The sequence below is a fragment of the Mauremys reevesii genome, linkage group 18, assembly GCF_016161935.1.
Source record: "Mauremys reevesii isolate NIE-2019 linkage group 18, ASM1616193v1, whole genome shotgun sequence".
Classification (NCBI taxonomy): domain Eukaryota; kingdom Metazoa; phylum Chordata; order Testudines; family Geoemydidae; genus Mauremys; species Mauremys reevesii.
This window is the reverse complement of record NC_052640.1, coordinates 110,368-137,558: the sequence shown is the minus strand read 5'-3', so window position 1 is coordinate 137,558 and position 27,191 is coordinate 110,368. Positions and strand designations below refer to the sequence as shown.

The following is a 27,191-nucleotide window of genomic DNA, read 5'->3' as shown; positions in this document are numbered from 1 at the left end:
GACACAAGGGGACATCCACCAAGGAAGTGGTGGGTCTGGCACCTCATTAGGTCCTAAGCATGAATACAGGTAATGTAGCTAAATCCATTCCTGCTGAGTACAAAAATCCTTCCAGGGCCTACACTAATAGTCCCTTAATAATGAATAAATCCTACCCATTTCTATTGCAATAAAAGATCTGAGCATGTTCTAGATATGAACATGCATGCTCTACAACAGCTTAAACCAGCAAGTGAAGTTGAATGTCATTTTCAGCTGAGTGCAGGTGGAATTTAGATAGGTAGAATGCAATTAGCTAAATTAGAGTTAGACCAGGACATTTACAGCCGATACTAACAATCTTATGAAAGTTTCAGGTCCACAAGTAGTCAAAAGTTTAGTTTTACATTTCCGCTGAAAGACACCACCTCAAACAGGATTGCACCATACTGCGGGAGCACTTCACTCTGATTCAAAAGAGAGCATGTAACATACAGAGTCACCACCACTACTTACTGCAGCCTGCTAGGTTTTCTTTTAGTGTTTTCCAGCGAAGTACTGACCAGGCCAAAATCTAATTTTTTTTTGTCACAGCCTAATGAGGAATACCTGAATTTCTGGTGGCTGCAGTCCAAGCAGGTACAGAAATATAGGTTAGGTTCTTCTCCTTACTTCAAGGGAATTAAAAGCTTGAGGGTGTCCTCTCCATGTCTGAGACTAGTGAGGTTGTGTTATTTATCATTAAATAATCCAGAACTAGGCTCTAGTGGCAAGAGACCACACATTCTTGAAGTTACCATGATAGGCATCTACATGGCAGCCAATACATTCTACCAGACCAGCTGCATGAGAGCGGGGATTTAGTCTTTCCTCAGACTCAGTGCTATACCATTTTAGTTGTTCTTTGGCTGCACCATTTTGTGTAATCTGCTAGCCAAGAGTAAATCTTAAAATGGATTTTATGCTCACTTTGGAGGTTGATTGGTAGCTTCTTGATAAGCTAAAGATTCTAGGAAACCCTTTGATTTCTCTGCTGAATCAGTGCATCCACTGCTCTGGCTTGGGAACTACGGGCAAGGAAAGATTTAGCTAGTCTATACTTAACCTGAGAAGAGGCAAATTAAATCCCTGCTCTGGCATGCTTTTTTTTTTTTCATATTTTCCTAAGGTTTTATGGCCAGGACAAGAGAACATCCTCACTGAGTCTTTGGTCATGAGACTATAAGAGCTTCCCATCCATCATCCCAGTTTCTTATGGTGCTTTTGCCTTGTTGTGCCTGACCTAGTGCTAGCTATTTGTCTGTTTCTGTTTATCCTTATATGTGACACACAAACACACACACCCCCATCACCATAGAATCTGAGTGCCGACAGTGCTTTTATTCCCTTGCAGGCACATAGCAGGCTCAGGGTGGGTTGGCTGGTTGGTTTTTAACATGTCAGTATGAAAGTGAGTGTTCTTCAGGAAATCCTGGGTGAAGAAGTGGGGCTTGCAGTTAGCTCTGAAAACAGGGATGCTGGACCATTCTTATTTCTTCTGGGTCTGCCCTAAGAAAGTTCTTTCTCCTGTAGTCACTGGCCTCCCTTCTGGGTCAAGATTTTCATTGTTCTAGTGAAAAGTAACTATCATGGGAAGTCATGGTTATGGAGAAAAAGCGAGAGATGGTCTCAAATTGCTGAGAACACCTTTATGCAGTGCTTTGAAAATCAGGACAGCAACCTTAGGGAAGCAGCGGGGGGGGGGGGAGTGGGGTACATGAAGCATCTTAATAACGAGAAAGTAGCCTGATGGAGGGGAGGAAAATATGTAGACCAAGATTTTAAAAACCACTTGAAATTGGTACACTTGTTCAGAATAAAATAGAAGAAAAAACTTGCCTCTGAGGCACTTTCCATGTGGAAGGAAATATTCATTATCATAGGTCAATATGTTTAACTGCTCAAGAGTATTTGCTAGTACAAGAAAAATGGAGCTTCTGCATGACCTACTTACAGCTGTAACATCTGGGTCACTAGCTTTACCTTCTACTGCCAGTCTGACTTCCTACTTCTTTACTCTCCAGGATTGTTCTATACTAAAATGTGATAATTTGTTTCCTATCTTGGCTGGGATTAGGGATGAGGAGAAACTCCATTGTTTTGCTATGAATCTGTTCAAGAGGAACCTCCCTACTCATGGCACAAGCACTGACTATTCAAATTGTTTTATTTGGAAAACAGATGCTTGCTTTTATCCAAGCTGTTGATGTTTAAGAGTTAACAGGTGCAATTAACCAACCTTCTTCCTCTCGTTAATTTTTCAGCTACTTAAACTATCTTTTCCAAAGACCTTCTAGCAGGCTCACTCAAGAAGGTACCAACTGTGCTCATTACATTTCCCTTTTACGAGAAACAATCTGTTAATTACTGTCTTAGGAAAGTCTTTTGGCACGGTGTATTTATTATAGAATTATTATGACACCTCTGAGATCCATCTATGGCAAATAAACATCGCTCTTACGGCATCATCTGCTGGTTACATCTTTTGTCCACTCTGCAGAAGAGTGAAATGTAAATATGAAAACCTCCCTCAGATTCGGGAACAGACTACAACTAGGACTGAGTAAAGAGGAATTTCCTCTCCACTGCCAACTGAGTCATAGAGACTTTGTATTGCACTACCTCTCTTGTTTTCTAGCTCCTGCTATGCTCTGAAAAGCAGCTATTCTAGTTGATTTTTCCATCTTAAATTCTTTATGTATTTACCAAGATACAAAGTGACTGTGCATGCCCAATAGCTTCAGATCAGAGACAGAAACCATTTTAGCTTTGCCAGTTGGGTGAAGTAGCTGAAATTGGCAAAACCACATTTCTGAAATCCCCTTAGCTTCCAGTTTAAGTTTTCCTTTTTGGCTGATATTGCAGGGCTCTCAAGCATATTGTCTCCATTCCTCGGATGATTACATCAAGGGCATAAAGTATGCCAAGATAGCAGTCCCGATAAGCAGTGACCTAAACTAACAGCCAGTATAGAAGAGCTAGGGCTGGGACTTCGGATTTAAGTGCACCCCATTTTTCTGGCTTTCTGAAGTTCTATAGCCCTATTCTCCTACGCTCCTAGTCCCTGGAGATCTGAACAAATGCTGCTCTTCAGTAGCTTCATTAATTTAATTTTAAAAAAATAAAAAAAAATAAAAAAGAAAAACCCAAACATTCACTAGGAAGCCCTGAGTGACATAACTGATCCTTTTCTTTCCCCCAATCCCTCAAAATATAAGCCTGAGAGCATCAGCCTGTCTGGGACTTCAGCTTTTTTTCTGTTTAAGGTACCTTCTGGTTTGATTAGGTGATCTCTTGCCATCCCCGTTCACCATATTTCTCTGCAGGCTGCCTCTTCCCCTCCTTTTTGCAGCAGTCGGTTGATGCAGATAGAAATAATTTTTAAGGGACCATCTGTGAACATGTCAATTTTTATATGTTCTTTTTGTGAAGCCTGGAGCAATTATTCTTTTCTTCTAACTGGTGATTAATTTAGAAGGGTCTCACTGAATTCTGTTTCAGTTTGAGCAGCTGTTTGTTCACTAGACTTCACCATTGTGAGTCGTAGTTTCTTTTGTGGGTATTTTGAGTTGTTTTTTCCCCTCCTTGTAAGTGGATTGGTACCTGAATTTAGTAGGAAACGTGTCATATTATTTGGCTTGCAGTATGATACTCACAGGGAAAAACTCTATTTTCTTGGCTTTGCATTTGTTGCTGCATGAGCCTACTTACACATTCTGGCCAATACAATGCTGCAGCACTGTGAACATATTTTGGGGAATGCACAGGAAAGGCCTGTTTCCACCATATACTAGAGTCCTTAGGTCCACATTGCTATGTTTGGAAGTAAAAGATCAAAATTAATTACCCAAGGCAAGGCTGGTCAGCACAGAATTCTTAGTGAAATGAGCCCTCTCTCTCAGCTACTGTAAATTGTCATAGAGCCACTAAAGTCAATAGAGCTATGGTAACAACACGCTTGTTGAGGCTCTGCCCCGCCATGTTCAGACTTTTCATAGTGTAGGAAACCATGTAACAAATGATTCCACAAAAGAGCCTCATTATCAAGAGGACACAGGCTGGTCTTCTTGTGGCTGGTGTTAAGCCCTTGTCAGGGCCAGCTCCAGGCACCAGCTCAGCAAGCAGGTGCTTGGGGCGGCCAAAGGGAAGGGGCAGCATGTCCCTCAATCCCTCTCGGAGGGAAGGACCTGCCGCCGAATTGCCGCCGAAGAAGAAAGCGGCGCGATGGAGCTGCCGCCGATCATGATCGTGGATTTCCCCCCCCCCCCCCCCTGCTTGGGGCAGCAAAAACCCTGGAGCCAGCCCTGCGGCTGTTCTAGTGAGAAACCCAATGTCCTTTTTGTAACTCTCCTGAAGACTATTCTTGGCCATGTCTTTGTCATTCACCTGGCTCTGAGGTTAGAGCATGCATTCTATGGCAGCATTGAACTGCCCGTGGTGAGGATGAGCATATGTTGATACAGGTCCAAAGGCTTCTGGAACAAGATACTTTGTCCAACATTGCAGGGTATGAAGACAGCTGCACTGGTGTAATCCCCTCTCCTAGATCAAAAAAATTGGAGTGAGAACATTCTTGGCCTTGATATTGTTGGCAAGAACATTCAAACCCACCTTTAACCGAAAGCAGCTGCTGTCACTGCCTCAATTTTGCTTTGTTTGGGTAGATTTCCTGAGGGGTTGATGTTTGTCTCCAAGGTTTCTCCTCCTCATTCTGTTGTCTAACTGGAGCGCTTCTTTGCTTTGATTACTCACATTTATACACTGTCACCTCTTAATGGAGACAAAATCCAGCTGTCCCATCACTTCCTTGTGTAGTTCTACAGTCTGGAATGCACTGCAAAGCAGCTTGATTTAGCCTTGGGGTAAAGATTGGCTGCCACTATCCTAATCCTGGCCGCATGATTGCTGGGAAGTATGTGGTGCACTTGAAATATGATGTTGACAAGGTCGCAATAGCAACAGGTGCAAAGGCTGGAAGCATCAAGTCCCCTGTACAGGGAAGTGGAGCCTGCTGTCCAGACACCAGCACAGGAATGTGGGGGAGTCTCAAACCCTGAGCTATGGAAACTGTTGCTGCTTTTTTCAGCTGCTCTCACTGCAGCAACTCCATTTTCAAATGGCAGATGAGTTGCTGAAGCATTTATAATGCTTAAACCCACAAACCTCAAACACTCCAGGTTAAACACACCCTCCCAACCCTCAGGTTGCAGTGCAAGTGTTCCAGAGGTTACAGATGCACACATATATTCAGGCATCTTGAGGATAGCAGGTTTGTCTCTCTGTCACATACATTTCTATTTGGTCACCTCTGTCTCAATCACACATACACATGCCCCCACACCCTTGGCCCCCCAAACCTCTGCCTGGGAGCATCTCATGGTTACACATCTCTCACCCACAATCATGTACCTTGGGATTCAGGTTCTAGACACGTGTATGAACATCCCAGGGATAACAGGGCTCTCCCACACACTCAGCTTTCTAAGCGTGTGTGTGTGTGCGGTACGTATCAAAGATGTGCTAATACTAGCATTCACTATTTCTGTGTGTCTACCACATTAGATTTTTGGCAACTGTCTCCCCTACAGGAAAGGCCGAGATAGTTCATGTTCAGGACTTCCGAAACACACTTACACACTCTGCTGCCCCTTACTGGTGGATTTTGGCAGTGTGATTGACTATACTTATATCCCTGGATGTTGCTGTTCCTTCCAACCTTCTAGTCAATTGATACTGATAATGCCATGCAGTCATTTACCAACTATTACAGATCCATTGTTTCATCTCTACCTTTTGTTGCTGTCAGTGATATCTTTAACTTTTGTTGTAGGAAATCTTGATTGTCAGCCTTATCATCTGAAGCTCACTGACTTAACCGTTTGACTGAAAGGTCATAGCTTTGTTGGGCAGCCCTATGTTCACATCCAGACTCAATGCAGGGCATAAGAATAGTATAGGTTTGTCATGACATGTCTCTTGTTACTATAAGTGACCTATTAGAAAACAATTAGTAGGCACTGGTGGCTCAGACACACAAACTTTAAACTCTAAACAGCCCATGTCGACTCTGAACCAATGAGCACCACCTATTTAATTTGTTTGTAGTGCAGGCTTTGTTGAGCATTTTTCTCCTAATTTTACCTTTGAGACCTGATTCGTTCTCTATATTTGTACTTCTGAAAAGAGGCCATGCAAAAATAACAGAACATTGGCTATTAGGCAGATACCTTTTCAAAGTCTGTGACTCCCTCACCTTTGTACATTGCCAGCTAGAAACATCTACAGCACAGGCAACTCAGCAGCTGCTGCTGCAGCAGCTGAAAAGATGGTGTCATTTATATTTGTGCTTAAAATGACCTAAACTATTATAGCAGTCAAAGCAGACCCAAAGCCCTGATCTCCACAAGGTTCCCACATTCATCTTGTTCTGTGGTGTGAGGGACACCTACTGCTTTAGAGATTCTGTTTCTATTTTAAGCGAAGTGGTTTAAGATCATATTTAGAAGGATGAGAGAGCTGACAAGCTCCAGATACTTCAAAATGGTTATAGCAGCTGGTTTTCCCATGTCTGGTGTGCACTATGGAACTCCAGAAAAGGTCTGTCCAGATCCTTTGGAAAACAAGGAGATGATTGAGGAAAAGGATTATCCCCAATACACTTGGAATTGCAGGAGAATATTGTGTCTCATGGAGTAACTGGCACTTTAGTTTCCCACAAGGAGGTTGCAATCCTCTTGTTGGCTCTTAAATTTTTTCTTGAAGATGGAGATGGAGGTGGATGGCTTGTAAAAAATACTCCAGATCTCTCCTGCAGTAGTTGCTTGGTGAGAATCCCCTATGTCAGCTGAAGAAGGTGCCTGATGAAATCTAAGAAACAGTTATTTTACAATTATAGTCTTAATAACATGCTAAATTGTTTGGTGAGCTGCTATTTATTATCACTATTATATTATTTGTATTACAGTATGTCTGCAGGCCGCAAATGAGACTGGGGCAGCATTATGCAAGGCACTATACACCACATAGTAAGAAACCATCCCCAGTCCCATATGGTTTACAATGTAAATGAACTAGACAGAATAGGATGAGAGGAGAAACAGAAGCACAAAGAAGTGACATGATAAGGTCACAGCAAGAACTGGGAAAAAGAACTGAGGTCTTCTGAATCCCAAGCCAATGCCTTGTCCAGTCGACCATGCTGCATTATTACTAAACAACAAGCTGAAATATAGTTAAAGCACCATTAAAACGCTACAAAATTGCTAAAAGGCTAGCTAGTTTGGGACTATTTAAAAATGGGGAGAGGGTTCTGTTCAGGATCTAATCAATGTTGATAACGAAAATGCCTCTTTAAAAAAGTGTGGTTTACAGATCCTTTCTGGAATGTAGAATTTATTCTACATGCCATGAGCTGCCACAACCAAAGTGCAGTCATCCAGTGATCCATGTGCAAAAGTGGAACTCCTATCCATAAGGTGTCAGAGTGCTAATACCTGTCAGGATGAGGCTCAGATAGAAAATCACATATTCAGGGCATTAAAAGCTAACAATGCAAACTTAAAAATCAATCTGCTACTTTACAGGCAGATAATGTAAAAAAGGTAGTACATTGTGATCTTCGGTGCTCCAACCTGTTTTTGGTACTAGTTGCAAATGGTAGTGAACCCTAACAGAAGGTAAATTACAACAATTGTGCCTCATCGGCAAAGGACAGGTGTTGCTTTTGCAAATTGATGATGCGAGCACGTAAAGCAAACTGCAACTGAAAAATTTTCATGTTGCTTCTGAGACGCACAGGACTTTCCAATTTTAATATAGCTAAATACAAGGTCATACATCTAGGAACAAAAGATGTCGGACATACTTACAGGATGGTGGATCCATAAAGAACATTGGGGTTATGGTAAATGATCAGTTAAAAATGCACTCTGTGTGATACTTGTGGCTAAAAAAGTTACCATGAGCTTTGACTCTATAAACAGAGGAATATCAAATGGGAGTAGGGAAGGGATAACATCACGTCATGGTTTGGTAAGACTGCAACTGGAATTCTGTGTTCAGTACTGGTTGCCACGCATTGAAAAAGGATGTTGGAAAATTGGAGAAGATTCAAAAGTGCTACAAGATTGATTTGACCCTGGAAAAAAACACATTATGATGAGAAACTTAAGATCAATCAGTTAAGCTCATTGAAGAGAAGTTTAAGAGGTGTCTTGATTGCAATCTGGTTCTACCTACATATGTAGAATGTATCAGACAGTGGAAGCCTCTTTAATCTAGCCGACATAAGTATAAAAAGGTCCAATGGCTGAAATTTGAGTCTAGAAAAATTAAAACTAGAAATAAGGTGCACATTTTTAACCAAGAGGGTAATTAACCATCACAGCAGATTAACCAGGTGTGTGGTAAACGCTTGCTCACTTGAAGTCTTCAGCTCAAGACCAGATGTCTTTCTAAAAGGTATATTCTAGTTAAGCCATAAATTAAAAGCTTGATGCAGGAATTAATGGACAAAATTCTATGGCCTATGTTCTTCAGGAGGACAGACTAGATGATTGTAATAGTTTCTTTTAGGCATAAAAAAAAATCTTTGCATCAATAGTGAGTCATGGTCAAAAATAACCATGTTCTCAGCCTGGTGCACTAATTCTTTTCATGACCCTATTGCTAGTGAGAACACAAACAAAGAGCGCTCTTTCTTGTACTAATGACCACTACCCAGTAGGAAGACTTCAGTGACTCTGAAAAAGACATGAGGATTGTAGTGGATAATCAGCTGAACATGATGGTAATACAGCAGGGCACAGATTATCCAACAAGTTCTTGAAATGCATTGGAGACCTCTTTTATTAGAGAGGGTAGAGAAAGACTAGAGGAGAGAGTATTCTGCATTTAATTTTGACAAACAGGGAAGAGCTAGTTAAGAATCTGAAAGTGGAAGGCAGCTTGGATGAAGGTGACCATGAAATGATAGAGTTCTTGATTCTAAGGATAGTAGGAGGGAAATCAGCAGAATAAAGGCAATGGACTTGAAGATGGCAGACTTTAGCAAACTCAGACAATTAGTAGGTAAGATCCTGTGGGAAGCAAGTCTAAGGGCATGTCTAGACTTACCTCCGGAGTAATCGATCCAGCAGGGGTCGATTTATCGTGTCTAATGCTCTCCCATTGACTTCGGTACTCCACTGGCGCGAGAAGCGCAGGCAGAGTCGACTGGGGAGTGTCAGCAGTTGACTTACCACAGCGAAGACACCGCGGTAAGTAGATCTAAGTACGTTGACTTCAGCTACATTATTCACATAGCTGAAGTTGTGTAACTTAGATTGATCCCCCCTAGTGTAGACCAGGCCTAAGGGAAAAAAGAGTTCAGGAGAGCTACCAGTTTTTTAGAGAGACATTATTAAGGGCAAAAGAGCAAATTATTCCAATGTGTAGGAAAGATAAAAAGTATGATAAGAGGCCACCCTGGCTTCGCCAAGAGAGCTTCAATGACCTGAGACCCAAAAAATAGTGATAGGTCAAATTACAAAGGATGAATATATTTTAAGAATGAACACAAGCATGTAAGGACAAAATTAGAAAGGCTAAGGCACAAAATGAGATTAAATAAGCTAGCGATAAAAAATGGTAACAGAGCATTTTACAAATATGTGGGAAGCAAGAGGCAGACCAAGGATCAGGTAGGTCCATTACCAAATGAGGAGGGAAAGACAATAGCAGATAATATAACAATGGCCAAAGTATTAAATGTCTTTTTTGTTTCAAGTTTTCACCAAAAAGTTTGCAGGGATCTGACGACTAACACAGAGAACAGTGTAAATGGGGTAGAATCTGAGGCTAAAATAAGAAAAGAACAAGTTAAGAATGACTCAGACAAGTTAGATGTCTTCACATCGGTAGGGCCTGATGAAATATGTCCTAGAATACTTAAGGAACTAACTGAAGACATTTCTGAGCCATTAGTGATTATCTTTGCGAATGCATGGCGGATGGGATACATACCAGAGGGCTGGAAAAGGGATAAATATAGTACCTTTCTACAAAAAAGGGAATAAGGACAAACCAGGGAATTGTAGACCAGTCAGCATAACTTTGGTACCGGAAAGATAATGGAGAAAATAATCAAACAATTAATTTATAAGCACTTAGAAAATAATAAGGTAATAAGTAGCAGTCAACATGGATTTGTCAAGAACAAATCATATCAAACCAACCTAATGCCCTTCTTTGATAGGGTGACAAGCCTTGTCAATAGGGGGGAAGCAGTGGATGTGATATAGCTTGACTTTAATAATGTTTTTGCTACTGTCTCACATGACCCTCTCGTAAACATACAAGAAAAATACAGCCTAGATGGAGCTACAATAAGGTGAGTGCACAACTGCCTGGAAAACTGCTCAGAGAGTAGTTATCATTGGTTCACAATTAAGCTAGAAGGCACATCAAGTGGGGTTCCGCAGGGATCGGTGAGTCCAGTTCTATTGAATATCTTCATAAATTATTTTGATAATGGCATATAGAGTACACGTATAAATCTTGTGAATGATACCAATCTGGGAGGGTTTGCAAGCTCTTCGGAGGACAGGATTAAAATTCAAAATTATCTTGACAAACTGGAGAAATAGGATGAAATTCAATAAGGACAAATACAAAGTACTATACTTGGTTGGGAATAATCAACTGCACAAATACAAAATAGAAAATGTCTGCCTATGATGGAGTACTGCAGAAAAGGATATGGGGTCAACACCATGAAACGCTTGCAAAAAAAATGAGTGAGCCACAAGAAGTAATTATTTCACTCTACTAAGGCCTCATCTGGAATACTGTGTCTAATTCTGGGCACCACACTTCAGGAAAATGTGGGCAAATTACAGACAATCCAGAAGAGTGCAACAAAAATAATTAAAGGTCTAGAAAACATGACCTACAAGGAAAGATTGAAAAAATTGGGCTTGTGACATGCTGGAGAAGAGAGCACGGAGGGGAGATGTTACAGTCTTCTAGTACATGAAAGGTTGTTGTAAAGAGGAGGGTGGCAATTGTTCTCCTTCACCACTGAGGACAGAACAAGTAGTAATGGGTTTAAATTGCAGCAAGGGAGATTTAGTTTAGATGTTAGGAAAAACGTCCTACCTGTCCGGGTAGTTAAGCAATGGAACAAATTACCGAGTGAAGTTGTGGAATCTCCATCATTGGAGGTTTTTAAGAGCAGGTTAGACAAACACCTGTCAGGGATGGTCTAGATAATACTTAGTCCTGCCTCAGTGCAGGGGATTGGACTAGATTACCAGTCCTACATTTCTATGGTTCTATGAGCTCCAAAATAATGCTGTGGCCAAAAGAGCTAATGCAATCCTGGGATGCATAAATAGGGGAACCTCAAATAGGAGTAGGAAGGTGATTTCACCTCTGTATTTGATACTGGTGGGACCTCTGCTAGAATGTTGTGTCCAGATCTGGTGCCCACCATTCAGGAAGGATGTTGGAAATATTTGACAAGGGCTCAGAGAAGAGCCCTAAGTATGCTTAAAAGATTGGAAAACATGCCTTATAGTGAAAGACTCAAGGACCTCAATATATTGAGTTTATCAAAGAGAAGATTAAGGGGTGATTTGATTACATTCTATAAGTACCTACTTGGGGAACAAATATTTAACAATGGACTCTTCAGTCTAGCAGAGAAAGGTGTAACATGATCCAATGTCTAGAAGTTGAAGTTTGACAAATTCAGAATGGAAATAAGCTGTATATTTTTAACAGTGAGAGTAATAAATCATTAACTGACACAATTTACCAAGGGTCATGGTTGAGTCTGCCTTACTGACAATTTTAAAATCCAGATTGGATGTTTTCTCTAAAACATCTGCTCTAGGAATTATTTTGGGGCAGTTCTCTGGCCTGTGTTATACTAGGGTCAGATGAGATTATCATAATGGTCCCTTCTGGCCTTAAAATCTATGAATGGCTGAAAGTTGAAGCCAGACAAATTAAGACTGAAATAAGGCACACATTTTTAACAGTGAGGGTAATTAATTGGAACAATTTATCAGCTGTGGTGGTGTCTCCCTCACTGGCACTTTTAAAAGCATGATATGCTCTAAATCATATACAAATTAATTCAGAGACGTTCTATAGCAGAGGTGGGCAAACTACGGCCCGCGGGCCACAACCGGGCAGGGGGCAGTCAGGCCATGACTCCCTCCCCTAACTGACCCGCCATACAATTTACGGAACCCGATGCAGCCCTCAGGCCAAAAAGTTTGCCTGCCCCTGTTCTATGGCCTGTGTTATACAGAGGGTCAGATTAGATTATCTCACAATGGTCCTGCTAGCCTTAAAATCGATGGCTGTGAGTATGCATTTATTAATATCTTTAAGACAGACATAAAATCTTTATTTAAAGTCTTCAAATGATGGAGAATCCACAATGTCCCTAGATAGGTTGTTTCAATGGTTAATTACCCTCACTATTATGGAATTAGACCTTATTTCTAATCTGAATGTGTCTAGTTTCACTTCCAACTATTGGATTTTGTTTGCCTTTTTCTGTTAGATTTAAAGAGCTGTCTACTATCAGAAATCTCTTCCATGTGTAGGTATTTGTAGACTAAAATCAAGTCACCACTTAACCTTCTCTGTCAATTAGGTAAATAGATTGAGCATCTTAAATCTCTTGCTATAACACAGATTTTCAAGACTTTGAATCACTTTTGTGGCTCGCTGCTGCTGCTGAAAAATTAGAATTGGTACAGAAGAGAAAAAGAATATAGACTAGCTGATTCATCGCTGACAGAATGGGCTGCTCTTTAACATTTCATTAATACTTTTTGCATTAAATATTAAAATAATCAGCCTTCCTCCCAACAATACTGAAAATCTTTAATTTCTTCTCCTCTGTAACTTTAGTCTGTATGAGAATCCCCTCATCCCTGGTAACATGAATGTGCATAAAATAAAAACAAAAGGGATCCTTCAATTGCAAATTTCATTCTACAAAGAGTGGAAAGGTAGAGATGTGCTTTATCTGGCAAGTGATTGAGGAGACACTGAAAACAATATATAACCATGTTATTGAACATAACTAGTCACACAGTATAAAAAGTGAAAGTGGTTCCCTCCAGGACACACAGAATTCCATGCGTGGGCCTGAATCAATATGTCCCAGGTACACCCAGGAAAACTTAATCGTATACTTACTTCATTATGAAATGCAGAAGTATCTTTGCCAATATGGCTGAGACTGTTAGGATGAGGAGAGCTGTGAGGCCATATACTGTCCACTCTATGGAAAAGAAAAAGGCATATCTTCTAGCACATTAATTTGCTTATAGTTTTAAAATAGTGTATGTGCTTTCTGTTTTAACACACTTACTCGTGGACACTCAATTGAAAGTTTCCATTTCAAGCAATATTTAAATTAGAGCAATTCAATCTGAAAGAGCTTTTACATTCCAACCAGCCCGTCCCCACTTGGCTAGTGCAAGATAGTTCGTTATAAAATTTCAAACTTGAGAAATTTTAGAGTAAATATCAGGAACAATTTCCTTACTGAGATTGTCCATCTTTGAAAAGGATGGAAGCACATTCCTAGGGAATTTTAAAAATAAACTGAACAATGCTTATGGGAATGTACCATAAGAAACAATTCTCCATTTGCAAGGAGATTGGATGATCTCACATCAGCATTTGCCCTGTTCTTTTCCCATTGCAGATTCTGCTTAGTGTTTGATCTGTGTTGTACTGTTCTGCTCGGTCTCATCGCATTCCTTTAGACTGTAGGCTATTGGACATTGCACCAGATCCTTGACCCCTCTTTAGTTTCCTTCGTCATTCCAGCAGCACAAAGGGGATTCAAAAATGCCTTGAAGCAGCAGCTGAAGATACTCCTAGTACAAAAGAGTTCTAAACTAGTACAGCACAAGTGCCTCCTGGCCTTTCCTCCACACTCAGGCTTGAGCATGTCCTGGATGGGACAGTATGGTGCAACATGCTCTGGCAATCCTGGCTGGTAGAACAGCCCCAAGGGGGGTCTTGTATTTGAAAATGCAAGTTAGAGAAGCTCTGAGGCCCTTAGGAGTCTCAAGTATCAGGGTAGCACAGAGGTAGAGTAAAACCACCTAATGACCCTCTGCTTCTCCCCACATGCATTTGGCACAACTTCATGCCACTCTTAGTGGTCTAGCCTATTCTTATTTGTTCAATGCACTGTACCATACAGTAAATTTACATCACTAATGCAGCACACCGAGAATGACAAGACAAAGTAAGCCATTTCATAATCTGTATATCAGTGCATTTTCCTTGTCGTTTCTGCCCATCAGTTCCCTTTGGATATTACCAGGCATGATGCTAGGGGGATGACTCGGGCTGGTTGTGATGACATAAAGTAGCTTTGAAGACTGGGCTGCATTGATACGGAGATTTGCTTGTTCAGTTATCACCTCAGTAAATTTCTGATTGACTGTAGTAATGTCCTGATGTAGCTTTTCTTTGGTAGCTGAAAATACAAGAAGTTATACAAACAAGACCTTAATTTACTTATTTGGGCATAGTTTTTGACTTTGTATTTTGTTACACAAGAACTGTGACTCTATCTGTCTTATACTGGGAACATAGACAATTATTTAATGGCTGATGCTAGGAAAGTCTTATCAGTCACTAGGCTGCAAACAGCATGGATTTTCTGAATGTTAATTGTTCATAAGAACTCTATTGGACCTATTCAAGGACCAAAATGGTTTCCTTCTAAAACCTAGGCTTAGATGATATTGGTCCAGATTCTGGACCCAATCCATATACTCTGCTTTGGAGGCATATAAGGGCCATAAAAAGGGCTGCAACAGCCCAGGGGCAACTTTCTCCATCACAGGAACTATGTGACGCTGGCATATGTGGCCTTGTGCCAGTCCCCTTTGCAGCACCAACTGTAGGGGGCTTGCCAAAGTAGGAGAGAGAGAGAGTAACAATAAGCACTCAGTGATGCAGTCCTTCTGGGCTATACAGCAGCCCATTAGCAGCTGCAGGGAAGCAGCCCTAGGGGGCCAAAGCAGCTCCCAGCAGAGACAGACTCTTCTTCTAGACTGTGCATCTCAGGAGGCACAACTCTAAATCTAGCCTAATCATTCCAGAGGAATTTTCTCCAATAATCACAGGTACATGAAAAAGCCAAACGCTCGCCAGGTGCCTCCTTAGGGTTATTGAATTGTTTTTAAGAAAAAGGCTGTGGCCCAGAAAAAGACAGGAGGATCCATATCTGTTAGAATACTATCTCATGCTTGCTCCCTATGATGCTGAAAAGGAGACTCTTCTACCGGTGTATAAGCTGAGGCCAAGCAGCAGGGAGTGTGAGTGTCAGAAAAAGGAGAGAGACCTTGCTTATCTTGAAGGATCAGAGAAAAGCATCTGCACTGTGTCTCAGAGGAATTAATATACATTGTTTTGTAATCAGAACGGCTTCTCCAGATCTCAGGAGATGATGCTAAGGATTGCAGTTAAATATTCAGTGTCTTTTGTTTAGCATGTTGTCATAAACAGATAATTAAGGGTTAAGGTCTCTCTTACCTGTAAAGGGTTAACAAGCTCAGTAACCTGACGGACACCTGACCAGAGGACCAAGCAAGGGACAAGATAATTTCAAATCTCTGTGGAGGGAAGTCTTTGTTTGTGTTCTTTGTTTGGGGGGTTGTTCTCTCTTTGGATCTGAGAGGGGCCAGACGTATATCCAGGCTCTCTAAGTTTCCTGAAGTATTTTCTTCTATTCAGTATAGTGAGTATTAGAAAGGCGGTTTAGTCTTATAATTAATTTTTTGTATTTGCAAATGTGTGTTCGCTGGAGAAATCTCTTTATTTCTGTTTGCTGTTACTTTGATTATTCTGAGAGAGGACGGGGGGGAAGTCCCTCTTGGTTTATAAGTTAGACCCTGTAATATTTTTCATCCTGGTGTTACAGAGATAGTATTTCTTTCTTTCTTTCTTTTATTAAAATCTTTCCTTTTTAGAACCTGATTGATTTCTTCCCTTGTTTGGAATCTCAGGGGAAGAGGAGGAGGGGGAAAAAGGGAATCCCTCTTTGCTTGATTCAAGAAGTTTGAATCAAGGTGATCTCTCCCGACGGCTAAGGAAGTGGGAGGTGGGGGAATGGGCTATTTCCCTTTGTGTTAAGATCCAAGGAGTTTCAATCTGTGTTCCCCAGGGAAAGTTTGGGGGAACAGGGAGTGTGCTAGACACTGGAATTTCTAGCTGGTGGCAGCATAACCAGATCTAAACTAGCTATTTAAGTTTAGAGGAGTCCATGCAGGTCCTCAGCTTGTGGACGCTAAAGTTCAAAGTGGGGAATAAACCTATGACACATGTTTTCTTTTTTTACAATCTACTTGCTATTAAAAATCTAGTTTGCTTAAGCAGCAAAGAGTCTTGTGGCACCTTATAGACTAGCAGATGTTTGGGAGCATGAGCTTTCGTGGGTGAATACCCACTTCATCGGATGCATGGGTATTTGACATGCATCCGATGAAGTGGGTATTCACCCACGAAAGCTCATGCTCCCAAACGTCTGTTAGTCTATAAGGTGCCACAAGACTCTTAGTCTGGATCTGTAAAAGCAGCAAACACGGCTACCCCTCTGATAGTTTGCTTAGTGAAACTTAAAGTCGTGGCTCTAGTTAATCTGTTTTGGGGACAACACATTGCTTGAAGAGTTGAAGCATTCTATGATAGTTTCATTGCGGACTGGTAAAATTAGTATGAGTGGCCACCTGGTTAGTGGCTGTCACTGAGGAGAGGGACAGGTCTCTATCTACAAGACGTACAGTTAGAAACTCTGAAGATACAAGAGATACACAGAACAACAAAGGCTGTGTCTACACTATAATTTTCCATAGGTGCTGGAACAATTTGTATAGCAGGGGTGCAAAGAGCCCTTGAATCAAACTCTAAACCCTGTACATGAGGGAAGCCACTTTGAGCCAGCAAGTACTGCAACGCCTCCACCACCTATGCCTTTTTCCCTAAAATTTTCTTACACCAATACAGCTTTGCTGGCATGAACAATGGTGAGTGTTCTAGCATAGACGATGAAAATGATCTGAGCAAAATGACTTGAATGTATTTGGTACAGTCACAGAATCCCAGGACACTTTCTGTCTGAGTGTAACATACAGGGAGTTGGAAAGAGCTAAGAAAAAAGAGAAGGTGCAGCTAGATGACTGGCACCATTTTATTTCAACTTCAGTCTTTCTTTCAGCTCCACCATGTCAGGTGTGGGGGTGGGGGGCAAGGGGAATGGGCTTTTGGGTTAACCCATAGTTATTTGAGAAACAGCTGAAGGGCAGACTCCTAAATCAAGACAGAAGTTTGGGTGGGAGGCCTTACCTCCTGGAACTCCAACTACACTAAATGGAGGACCCTTAGATGTACAACATCAGTTTAAAATATGTGTTTTCTCTGTATCTGTAGGGCAAGTCTTTATGTGGTCTAAACACCTCAGAAAAATGGCCCAATGGGAGCTAGGTATGGAGCAGTTAGCCTCTTACCTCTGTACACGACAGCAAATCCCTGGGCCTGATTGATTTGATCTGAGAAAAAATACAAAATGACAAAATCCAAAGAGACATTAAAAGAGATAGGAGGCCGGTTCCTGCCATCAAAACGAGCCAGCACATGATAGGTGTAGCCATCCAGCACCTCCACCATGTCTGTGGAGTCCTTGATGTCAAAGAGAGTGAAGTCGAACTGGATCTGAGATGCTCCTGGAATTTGTATGGTCCAGTAGCAGACCCTGCCTGTGGCATAGGTGTCAGGGAAATCTGGGGAATAGATCACAGATGTTGGGGAGGTGTAGTTCCCTCCACAGGCACCAATGAGGGCTGTGGAGAAAGAGAAGAAAAAGGAGTGAAAATCAAATTTGTATAGGCTGTACTTCCACAGCATGTTTAATCTAAGAATAAATCTCACATGCTACAAACATAAAGGGCTCAATTGTGGCTTTAAGATACAGATTTGTACTGGGGCAGGAGAAGCTGGGAAACCCCAGGAGGTACTATGTTTCAGACCAAAGCAAGATGCCTATGTGGGTACCTGGGAGCATGGCTGTTGTGCTACCCTCTTCCAGGATGCTATGTGCGCTTCTTTCACAGGAGGCCAACTCCACTGATATGGTGCAGAAATGGGAAGGGCCATCAACCTCTCTCATTTCTTTCAGAAAGCCTGAGCTGCAACTGTGCCTAGATCTTGTGCACAATTGTAGCCAGAAATTTGTGCCCTCTCCTCCCTTGAGCATCCCTCCAGTGCTGGGGATAATCTGATCATAATGAGCTAATCACTAAGACTCATCAACTTCCCTCCTACCCCTGTGAGGTCGGTACGTGTAATAATGACTCTTGATTATGGGATATTTCTCCACTTCCCTATAATTAAAGCATTCTTAGCAGAGTTATCTTTTTATGTAATTGTTTTAAAATTTGAAGTATTTTGTTTTTGTACAATTAATAAGTAAGTCTGACACATGGATAAGTGGAATTACTTGGCTAAGAATAGCGCCCTATCACAGGATCCTTTGCAAACACCTTATCCATCAAGCTGAAAAGTTTCCAGCATATGTTTTATATGCAGTAATGCTTGAGGCTTCTTTGTCTTTTGTACAATGCTGCTCTGGTGCTCATTGCTATCATTTATGTAAACTAATACATCCTGCTGGTACGTGATTTTTGTACAGAAAGAGTCCATGGACAGAATATTAGCTGATTTTCAAAGACATTAATGCAGCACCTCTGATGTATACTGCTAGCATCATTGCTTAATCATTATCTTTCTGGCTCTGATTTACATTATTTCAAATGCCCTTTCTTGGGCTGTTGACAGACTATCATCAGCTCAGCCACTGTGTCCTGATGCCAACTTGAAGATCAGGTATTAATGTCAAATTTTACATCACAGTTTAACCCTTTAGAACATGGAGTGGAGATGAATCTAAAATACATTTATGCAGAATGTGGTGATGGTGAGTGAGCATAGTCTAGCATAGTCTAGGGTTGCCAACTTTGGTTGAACCAATTCCTGGAGATTTAATCACATGACAATCTTTAAGGAAGAATTAAGCTTCAATTCCTGGAGACTCCAGGACAATCCTGGAGGTCTGGCAACTCTAGTACAAGTTCTTTTAGTTTGTAGAAATCAGACCTGTCAGACTAACACCAACTTAAACCACTTTGGAGAAAAAAAATCCAGAAGATAAAATTTGCAAAATTGCTCAGCTATACTGTTCCAGCATTATTGTTGGTAACATTGCAATCAGTTGCACTAATTCTTTTAGAATCATAGAATATCAGGGTTAGCAGGTACCTCAGGAGATCATCTAGTCCAACCCCCTGCTCAAAGCAGGACCAATCCCCAGACATATTTTTTGCCCCAAATCCCTAAATGGCCCCCTTAAGGATTGAACTCACAACCCTGGGTTTAGCAAGCCATTGCTCAAACCACTGAGCTATCAAACGTGGGTTAATGCATATGTTTAAAGCCATGTATAAACAATCTGCACAAATGCCCTCGGAGGCAGATATGTAAATAGTGTTATACTGCACCCTATTAATAAAATAGAACCTTACTGTCACCTTGGTCCCCTCTAACTCAGCTCTCGTTTGTGGCCATTAGGCATTTCCCATGTCAAAGGACAACTGGCTAGCACAGCCCAACAGAGAACTACTCAACACTAAACTACAGAGCAGTGTTGCCAATTCAGCTTTATTGAGAGTATTGTGACTCTGGCTCTGGCTGCAGAGTCTCATGATGATACTAAAAAGTGACAGAGTCCTGTGGCACCATATAGACTATTCATGCATCTGACGAAGTGAGCATTCACCCACGAAAGCTCATGCTCCAATACTTTTGTTAGTCTATAAGGTGCCACAGGACTCTTTGTTGCTTTTTACAGATCCAGACTAACATGGCTACCCCTCTGATGATGATACCAGAAGCTCCATTGGTGTGTGTTGGGAGGGGGAGGGCTCTGTTTCCATATAACGCCCTGTAGCCTAGTGGAAAGTCCAATGAATTACAAGCCGAGATACCATGAATTCTAGTCCTAGCTCTTCGACGGACAATACTTCTGTGTCCTTCACAACCCATATTATGAACAAGATCTCACACATGTAACCAAGAACTTACTCATGGTCACTAGTAGAACTGGGAATAGAACAGAATCTCTAATATAACAGAATCAAGTTTTATCCACTTTGCCAAACTCTTTCCAAGGGACATATCAATTTAAGTGATTCTGTAACCCACCATGACTCTGTTACTTCTTAGTTGCTAGACCACATTTTTACATCTAGAGAGCCCAGGTTCAGAGTCTCATATGACCCAAATGGGGGGGTTGTTACTTTTGGCTATGCTGGCTGTAACCACAATGTGCTCCCATGCCATGCAGTATAAACCCAAGTGTCCTGATTCCCGGTGTTCCATGACTATTTCAGAAAGTATGGTGTCTCCCTGTATAGGCTGGTCCCTTTAGAGCAGTGGTTCTCAACACAGAGGTCTCCCAGGGGGTAAATCAACTCATCTAGATATTTGCCTAGTTTTACAACAGGATACATAAAAACCACTAGCGAAATCAGTACAAACTAAAATTTCATACAATGACTTGTTTATATTGCTGTATAGCCTATACACTGAAATGTAAGCACAATATTTGTATTACAATGGATTTATTTTATAATTATATGAAAAAAATGAGAATGTAAGCAATTTTTCAGTAATAATGTGCAGTGACACTTTTATATTTTTATGTCTGATTTTTGTAAGCAAGTAGTTAAGTGCAGTGAAACTTTGGGTATACAAGACAACTCAGACTCCTGAAAGGGGTACAGTAGTCTGGAAAGGTTGAGAGCCACTGACTTAGAGGACAAAAGCATGCTTTTCACCTATCAGTTGTTCCTAGAGCTGTCTGTGTTGTGGAGCTGAAGATTGTAGGTTGATGACCCATGTGGGAGAGGGAAAATTTACATATTATAAAAGTTGATGTACAGATCCTGATGCAATAGTTGGAATGATCTGAAATTGCAAAACATTGTATTTAGAAGTGAATTCAGATGATGTGCTAATATTTGTTTTACCATTGCATTATTATTTGTATTTGTAAGAACAGGTGTAGCAGACTGAGTAGTTTTGAGCCTGAACAACGTGGGAGAAGTTGCCTGTGTTCCAAAGGGTGGGAGACGGTGCCTGTACAAGCTCCAAAAGGTCAGACCTGATTTAATAAATTTAATCTTCCCAGAAAGCAGTCTCATTTTCAAAAATGTAACCTCAGCACCTGTGCAGGGTTAGCTGTCTCAGAGAATTGCAAAGGAGCTACAGAGCCTCTCTCCTGTTGGGCAGCAGTATGAATCTTGCCCAGCTCAACAGGGATTAAGATTTGTTCCCATCTCATGGAAGTTTGATGGCCCCTGTATGAGATGAGTATGAATCCCAGTTCCAGTTCCCACATCACAAACTCACTACCTTGCTTTGCACTAATTGTACTCTACAAAGAGCAGACACTGTCCCTCACTAAGGGCTTCTCTATATGAACAGTTAGTGTGTGGCAAGATAGTGTGGAGGCCAAGAATTAATTAATAAAGGTTTGAAGGGATCTTAATGTATGTTAGCTAATTTAGCAGAAGTTAGGATGTGACCCTGCATGCTGTAAGATAATGTGGTACAGAGTGAATTGTGTGAAAAGTCATTACGACCTTGTGAAATGCAGTCTTGTTTTTGTTCTAGTAAACGAGGGGTAAAGGGAGCAGCTACCCTGGGGCCGGCGATTTAAAAGGGCTCCTACTGCAGCAGTGGTGTCTGGAGCTCCGGGCCTTTTAAATCAACATGGGAGCTCCGGGCAGCATGGTTCCAGGGCTGGCTGGGGAATGCTGACCCCCAGCTCCGCCGCTACCGCCTGAGGCCCCGCCCCTTCCAGGGGCAAGAGCCACCCCCCGCCACCGGTAAGTGGCCTCAGTTACTTTCACCCCGAATATAACTCATTCCTTTGATGTAAAATGCTGCTCCACTGACATGTCTACTACATTTTGTTGTCTTGTATATCCAACATCCTCTTTTACTATGTAGGTAAGAAAATAAGGTATATGGTCAACTATTCTGTTTTTCCTTTACTCAAAAATTAGTAACTAGATTTATAATTACATCTAATTATTTTTAGTGTAAAAGGTGGAACTCCCTCCTCTCCCCACAGCTCCAGGTAAATCTCTGCTGGGTTCCCCTTTCTCCTTTACCAGACTGAATATAACACTATTTATTAAAAGTTGAGCTGATGTGTACCAATTATGATGTCTGACGGGATGACTGAAGATTATCACTTACCTTAGTTGCACATGCATTAATTAATTAAGGGCAGATCTGAAAGTGCCCTTCAGTCAGGGGCGGCTCTAGGTATTCTGCTGCCCCAAGCACTGCAGGCAGGCTGCCCTGGGCGGCTTCCCTGCGGGAGGTCCCTGGTCCCACCGATTTGGCGGCACGCCTGCGGGTGGTCCGCCGAAGCCGCGGGACCAGCAGACCCTCCGCAGGCATGCCGCTGAAGGCAACCTGCATGCCGCCCTTGCAGCGACCAGCAGAGCGCCCCCCGCGGCTTGCCACCCCAAGCACGCGCTTGGCGTGTTGGTGCCTGGAGCCGCTCCTGCCTTCAGTGCTGTGTCGTGGATGACAGCCACTTCAGAGCCCTTTGTGGAAAAGGGCACCATAGTATATGGAGCATGAAGCAAGTATCATTTATTGGAAGAGATATGCCAGTCCATTCACAGAACTGGAATGAAGGTTAATTAATTTTACTCTGAATTCAGGTTCTCGTTTTTCTGAGCCAGACAGGGCCTCAGCTGCCCTACAGCAGGTCTTACATTGTTTTGTGTTCAGTAGTGCCTCAGTTCCTTGACGACTCTTTCCCCTGATTTGCTAAGTATTTGAAGCCTCCCTTTCAGAGATGCTCAGCCCATTTCAATACTTACTGTCAAAGAGGATCACCCTGCCATCGCCACCACAGGGTTGGGTATGGTCGCCAAAACAGACACTGTTGCATTCTGTGCTGACTGCCTCCCCATACCGCCAATAGTCAGGGTTATTCCCACAGAAACAGGCATAGCCTGACTCCATGCCTGCCAACTGTGATAACAAAGAGACTTTAGACAGGAAGGGCTGACATTTGAGGAATACAGATAGCAGGCTGCAGGGCATAAAGAGGACAGCAAGGAGTGTATGATTAGGTGCAGGGCTAGGAGAAAGCTGGCAGGGTGTTCTGCAGATGACTGAGCTGCACAGGTGCCATTTAAGGCTGGTGAGAGAGCCTGTGCGGAGGGAGAGAAGGGTTGTTACATTAATGAAGTGTAAGCATACAAAACCATTCACATGTCTGCAGGCACCTCCACCTGACAGTTAAAATATAACTTTTTTGGCTTATACCCAAGCTATTGTGGATAGCAGGAGAAAGGCTGGACTCCCTAGAGTGGGAGGAAGTGAGAGGCTGGGTTTCCTGGGGCAAGAAAAGAAGGCACCAGAAATACAGCAGAGATCTGTGTGTGTCATCCTGTCCCATTTAAAAAAAAAAACACTCTGTAAATGGAGAGCAAAGAAATTACCTTGAACTGTTGATTTCGGCAGAAGCTGATGCAGGTTTGGATAGTGAGTTTGTTTGAGGTCTCACTGATGCCAGTAAGAGGTGGATCTCCGTAGTCCTTGTAACAGCCAAGATTCCCAGGCACTGGAAAGAATTATGGAGAACAAATATTCTAGACCTGTGCCCATGAGTGTACACTATGATACAAAGAATTTCAAGTGTAACCTTGAGGCCTCTGCACAGCTTTTAGCATAGATCTCATTTTAGCAAGCTCCAGCTGTATGACACTGGCCTTTGGAAAATATGAAAAAGACCCAGCAAACACAGCAGAGGACAAAGAGACGGAAAGTGAGGTGGGCTTCATTCCTGAATACATACACACCATATTTTATAAGAAGGTACTGATACTATGGTAATAGGGGCCACATAAGTACCTAAGATAGATAATTTCATTATTCAGCATTCCTTATGTCAGCAATAATAAACAGGAAGATTACACTAGGTTTGAGTGAGATCAAGGTAAATTTGGAATGAAATATGTATGTTGTAATGAGGCCATTTTGACTATAAGCATTTATTCCCATTTAATAGTGCTGCTTCTATATGGCATACTTATGAATGTACCATATCAATACATACTTCTCCATGACACATGCTGCTAATCATAAATATTGTTGGGCTTGAAATATGGTGTAATTATCTCCATGAAAAAACTGTAACAATAGATTTGGACTTAGTTATAGTGATCTGTAAATGGGAGTAATACTACACAAGTCCCTCCAAGCAATTACCAAGGCTTGATGTTGCCTATATTCCACCTGTCCTAAGCTATGTTAAGTTACACTACCAAAAATTCTTTGTCTCATCAGGCATTGAATACAGCTACACAGCTGGCTGCTTAAAACACAGGCTCATTAATTTTCTAAAAATTGAACAATCAATAAGAATTTCCATATCCAATTTCTCTATCCCTCCACCAAGGTACCCAAATCCTGACAGTGTATTTTTCAAATCTAGTTGCAGTGTGCCTGAGACTTATCTTCAGGCCTGCTCAAAACAGAAAAAGGAGGGAAGAAACAAGCTCTTCTGCCTTCAACAACTGCACAAATCATCAGGTTTGCATTAAGACTTGGAGGGGCTTGCAATGTACGGTTTGTTCTAAATTGCTGCAATTCCTTTTTCTAGTATCTGGTTTCAATGCAATGCTTGAAGCAGCTACTACTGGTCAAAAGGACATTTTGTAAATGTAAATTTGGGATTATCTGTGCAAATAAAATGTTCCCCACCACAGAGAAAATGACTGGGTCTAGTACTGAAAAGCTTTCTTTGTGTGGAACAAATGGGCAGAAAATTTGCTTTTCAGCTTATTTTTTATTAGAGCCAAATCCAGATAATTTGCTAGGATCCTGTGGGCTTTAAAGAAAACACAGATGCCCCACTTTGAATTTTAGGGTACTTTCTTGATTTAGAGAGTCATTTTGAGCTGGAAGAGCTTCTGGTATCTTGGATAGGTGATGCGTTAAAATCCACTATGGATCATGCATTGTGACTCTAAGGGTATGTCTACACTACCCGCCGAATCGGCGGGTAGGGATCGCTCTATCGGAGATCGATTTATTGTGTGTAGTGTAGACGCGATAAATCGATCTCCAATTGCTCTCCCATCAACTGCTGAACTCTAGCTTGGCAAGAGGTGGAAGCAAAGTTGACAGGGGAGCCATGGCATGCCGTGAGGATGTGAAGTAAGTCATTTTAATTCTGTCTAAGATACGTCGACTTCAGCTATGCCATTCTCATAGCTGAAGGTGCGAATCTTAGGCCTGGTCTGCACTGGAGGGGGGGGGGCGGGTTCGATCTAAGGTACGCAACTTCAGTTACGCAAATAGCGTAGCTGAAGTCGAAGTACCTTAGTTCGAATTACTTACCCGTCCTCACGGCGCGGGATTGACGTCCGCGGCTCCCCCGTCGACTCCGCCACCGCCGTTCGCAGTGGTGGAGTTCCGGAGTCGACGGGAGCGTGTTCGGAGTTCGATATATCGCGTCTAGATGAGACGCGATATATCGAACTCTGAGAAATCGATTGCTACCCGCCGATATGGCGGGTAGTGAAGACATACCCTTAGATTGATCCCCCCCAGTGTAGACCAGGCCTAAATTAGAAACTAAGAACAAAACTTTCATTCCTGCTTTTCTGAAGTTAGGCTCCTAAATCCACACTTAGTCATCTAAATAAAAATGGCCTTTTCCTTAAGGATAATTTTTTTTAATTTAGTTGTCTAACCTGCATATATAATCCTCTTGTACCGATAAGAGGTAGTGGTGAGTAAGATCCAAATCATATTGTACTCACATAGTTTTTACTCAGTCTGAAACTGGAAGTGTGTCTGAGTAAGGACAAAGGCTCTGAGCCTGCAAATACATAATGCACATGCTTAACATACATGCATAAGTAGTCCCCTTGAAATCAGTGAGATTGCTCACATGTAAAGTTAAGACATATATATGCAGGATTGGTGCCTAAGGATTTGGCTGTAAGTACTTGCTAGCAAATGCATCTAGGGGATTTCAATTAATAATTTAGCCAGAGAGTTTTGAAAATTTGGCTCTTATGCACATAACTTTAGGCACTCAGTATGAAAATTTTGGCGTGTGTTGACAGGCACTATGAAAAAACTTTCTCTAAGATAAGTACACTACATTAAGGAATGTGATAATGAACTGCTGTTTTTTAAATTGTTTTTTTTTGAACTTTTATACTTTCCTATTTGTTATTTAGTCACTTTTTATTTTTAATAAACAAACATTTCTACATTTATAGGAAACTAGCAGCACTTCATAAATTTGGAGCTAATCCCTATACTGTATTTTACTGTAAATAACATAATTCCGTAGTTATGCCCGTGGATGGGGTATGGAGGGTGTAGTGAGTTTGCCTTTAGCTCTGCAGCACAGCATTGAAAATTTTGCTTAGGTCATAAGTGGATAAAAAATGCTGTTTGATTTTATTCTAGTTCCCATTAGTGAATGTCACTAAACCATCACCTACTGTCACGTGACTGTCAATCTGTACAGAAGAGTAAATCAGGCCTGGAATAATGTTTTCTCTTACTTCGGCAAGACGGAATCTCACAGTATTTCCAATACACTCCATCTTCACACTCTGCAATGTAACACCAGGGGCTGACATCTCCATCAGGGTTCCTATCCAGGGAAGGAGACACCAAAAATTTGTCAAACATTTTTGTGAACCACATACAGATCCTTCATTTTTATTTTAAATCTAAGGCTTCATCGCTATCCTTATTTTAATTTGTACTGCAGTGTTTCAGCTAGTCTGTCTTTCCAAGAAGAAAATAGTGGAGAACAGAATGATAAGAACAACAAAAATGGCCTTATTACACACAATGCAGGGAAGTAGAGAATCAGTCCCAAAGGTACTTGTCCAGCTAACTTCCTAAAAATGATCTACTGCTTCTTGAACTCTTAAAGATGCAGTACTATTACTGGATGCCACTGAAAGAGAGGGTGCTACCAGCAGGGTATCCTCTGTGAGAGTTCTGGGACTCTGGAACTTGGTTCCTGC

The 27,191-nt window shown here is 41.6% G+C and overlaps 1 protein-coding gene and 1 long non-coding RNA gene across 5 annotated transcripts in view; one reads left to right on the top strand and one right to left on the bottom strand.

Annotated features, from left to right (window-relative positions):
• LOC120385936 overlaps nt 1-24,829 on the top strand; it is a 28,506-nt gene extending 3,677 nt beyond the window's left edge. Inside the window, exons 2-4 of one of the 2 annotated variants that reach the window (XR_005589430.1) lie at nt 21,161-21,255; nt 21,775-21,989; nt 24,626-24,829. This is a non-coding gene — a long non-coding RNA (uncharacterized LOC120385936). Of the gene's footprint in view, nt 1-20,962; nt 21,256-21,774; nt 21,990-24,625 lie in introns of those variants that run through there. The other variant, XR_005589429.1, reaches the window with a different exon arrangement.
• The window catches only part of KREMEN1 (kringle containing transmembrane protein 1), a 44,409-nt gene continuing 22,471 nt past the window's right edge, over nt 5,254-27,191 (bottom strand). For 2 of the 3 annotated variants that reach the window (XM_039504551.1, XM_039504552.1), the window contains exons 3-9: nt 26,718-26,809; nt 23,631-23,752; nt 23,004-23,157; nt 17,553-17,885; nt 14,360-14,518; nt 13,219-13,303; nt 5,254-6,885 (exon numbers count right to left, since the gene is read on the bottom strand). In XM_039504551.1, the coding sequence (XP_039360485.1) occupies nt 6,723-6,885; nt 13,219-13,303; nt 14,360-14,518; nt 17,553-17,885; nt 23,004-23,157; nt 23,631-23,752; nt 26,718-26,809 (1,108 nt within the window). In that variant the 3' untranslated portion in view covers nt 5,254-6,722. Of the gene's footprint in view, nt 6,886-7,830; nt 8,156-13,218; nt 13,304-14,359; nt 14,519-17,552; nt 17,886-23,003; nt 23,158-23,630; nt 23,753-26,717; nt 26,810-27,191 lie in introns of those variants that run through there. The other variant, XM_039504553.1, reaches the window with a different exon arrangement.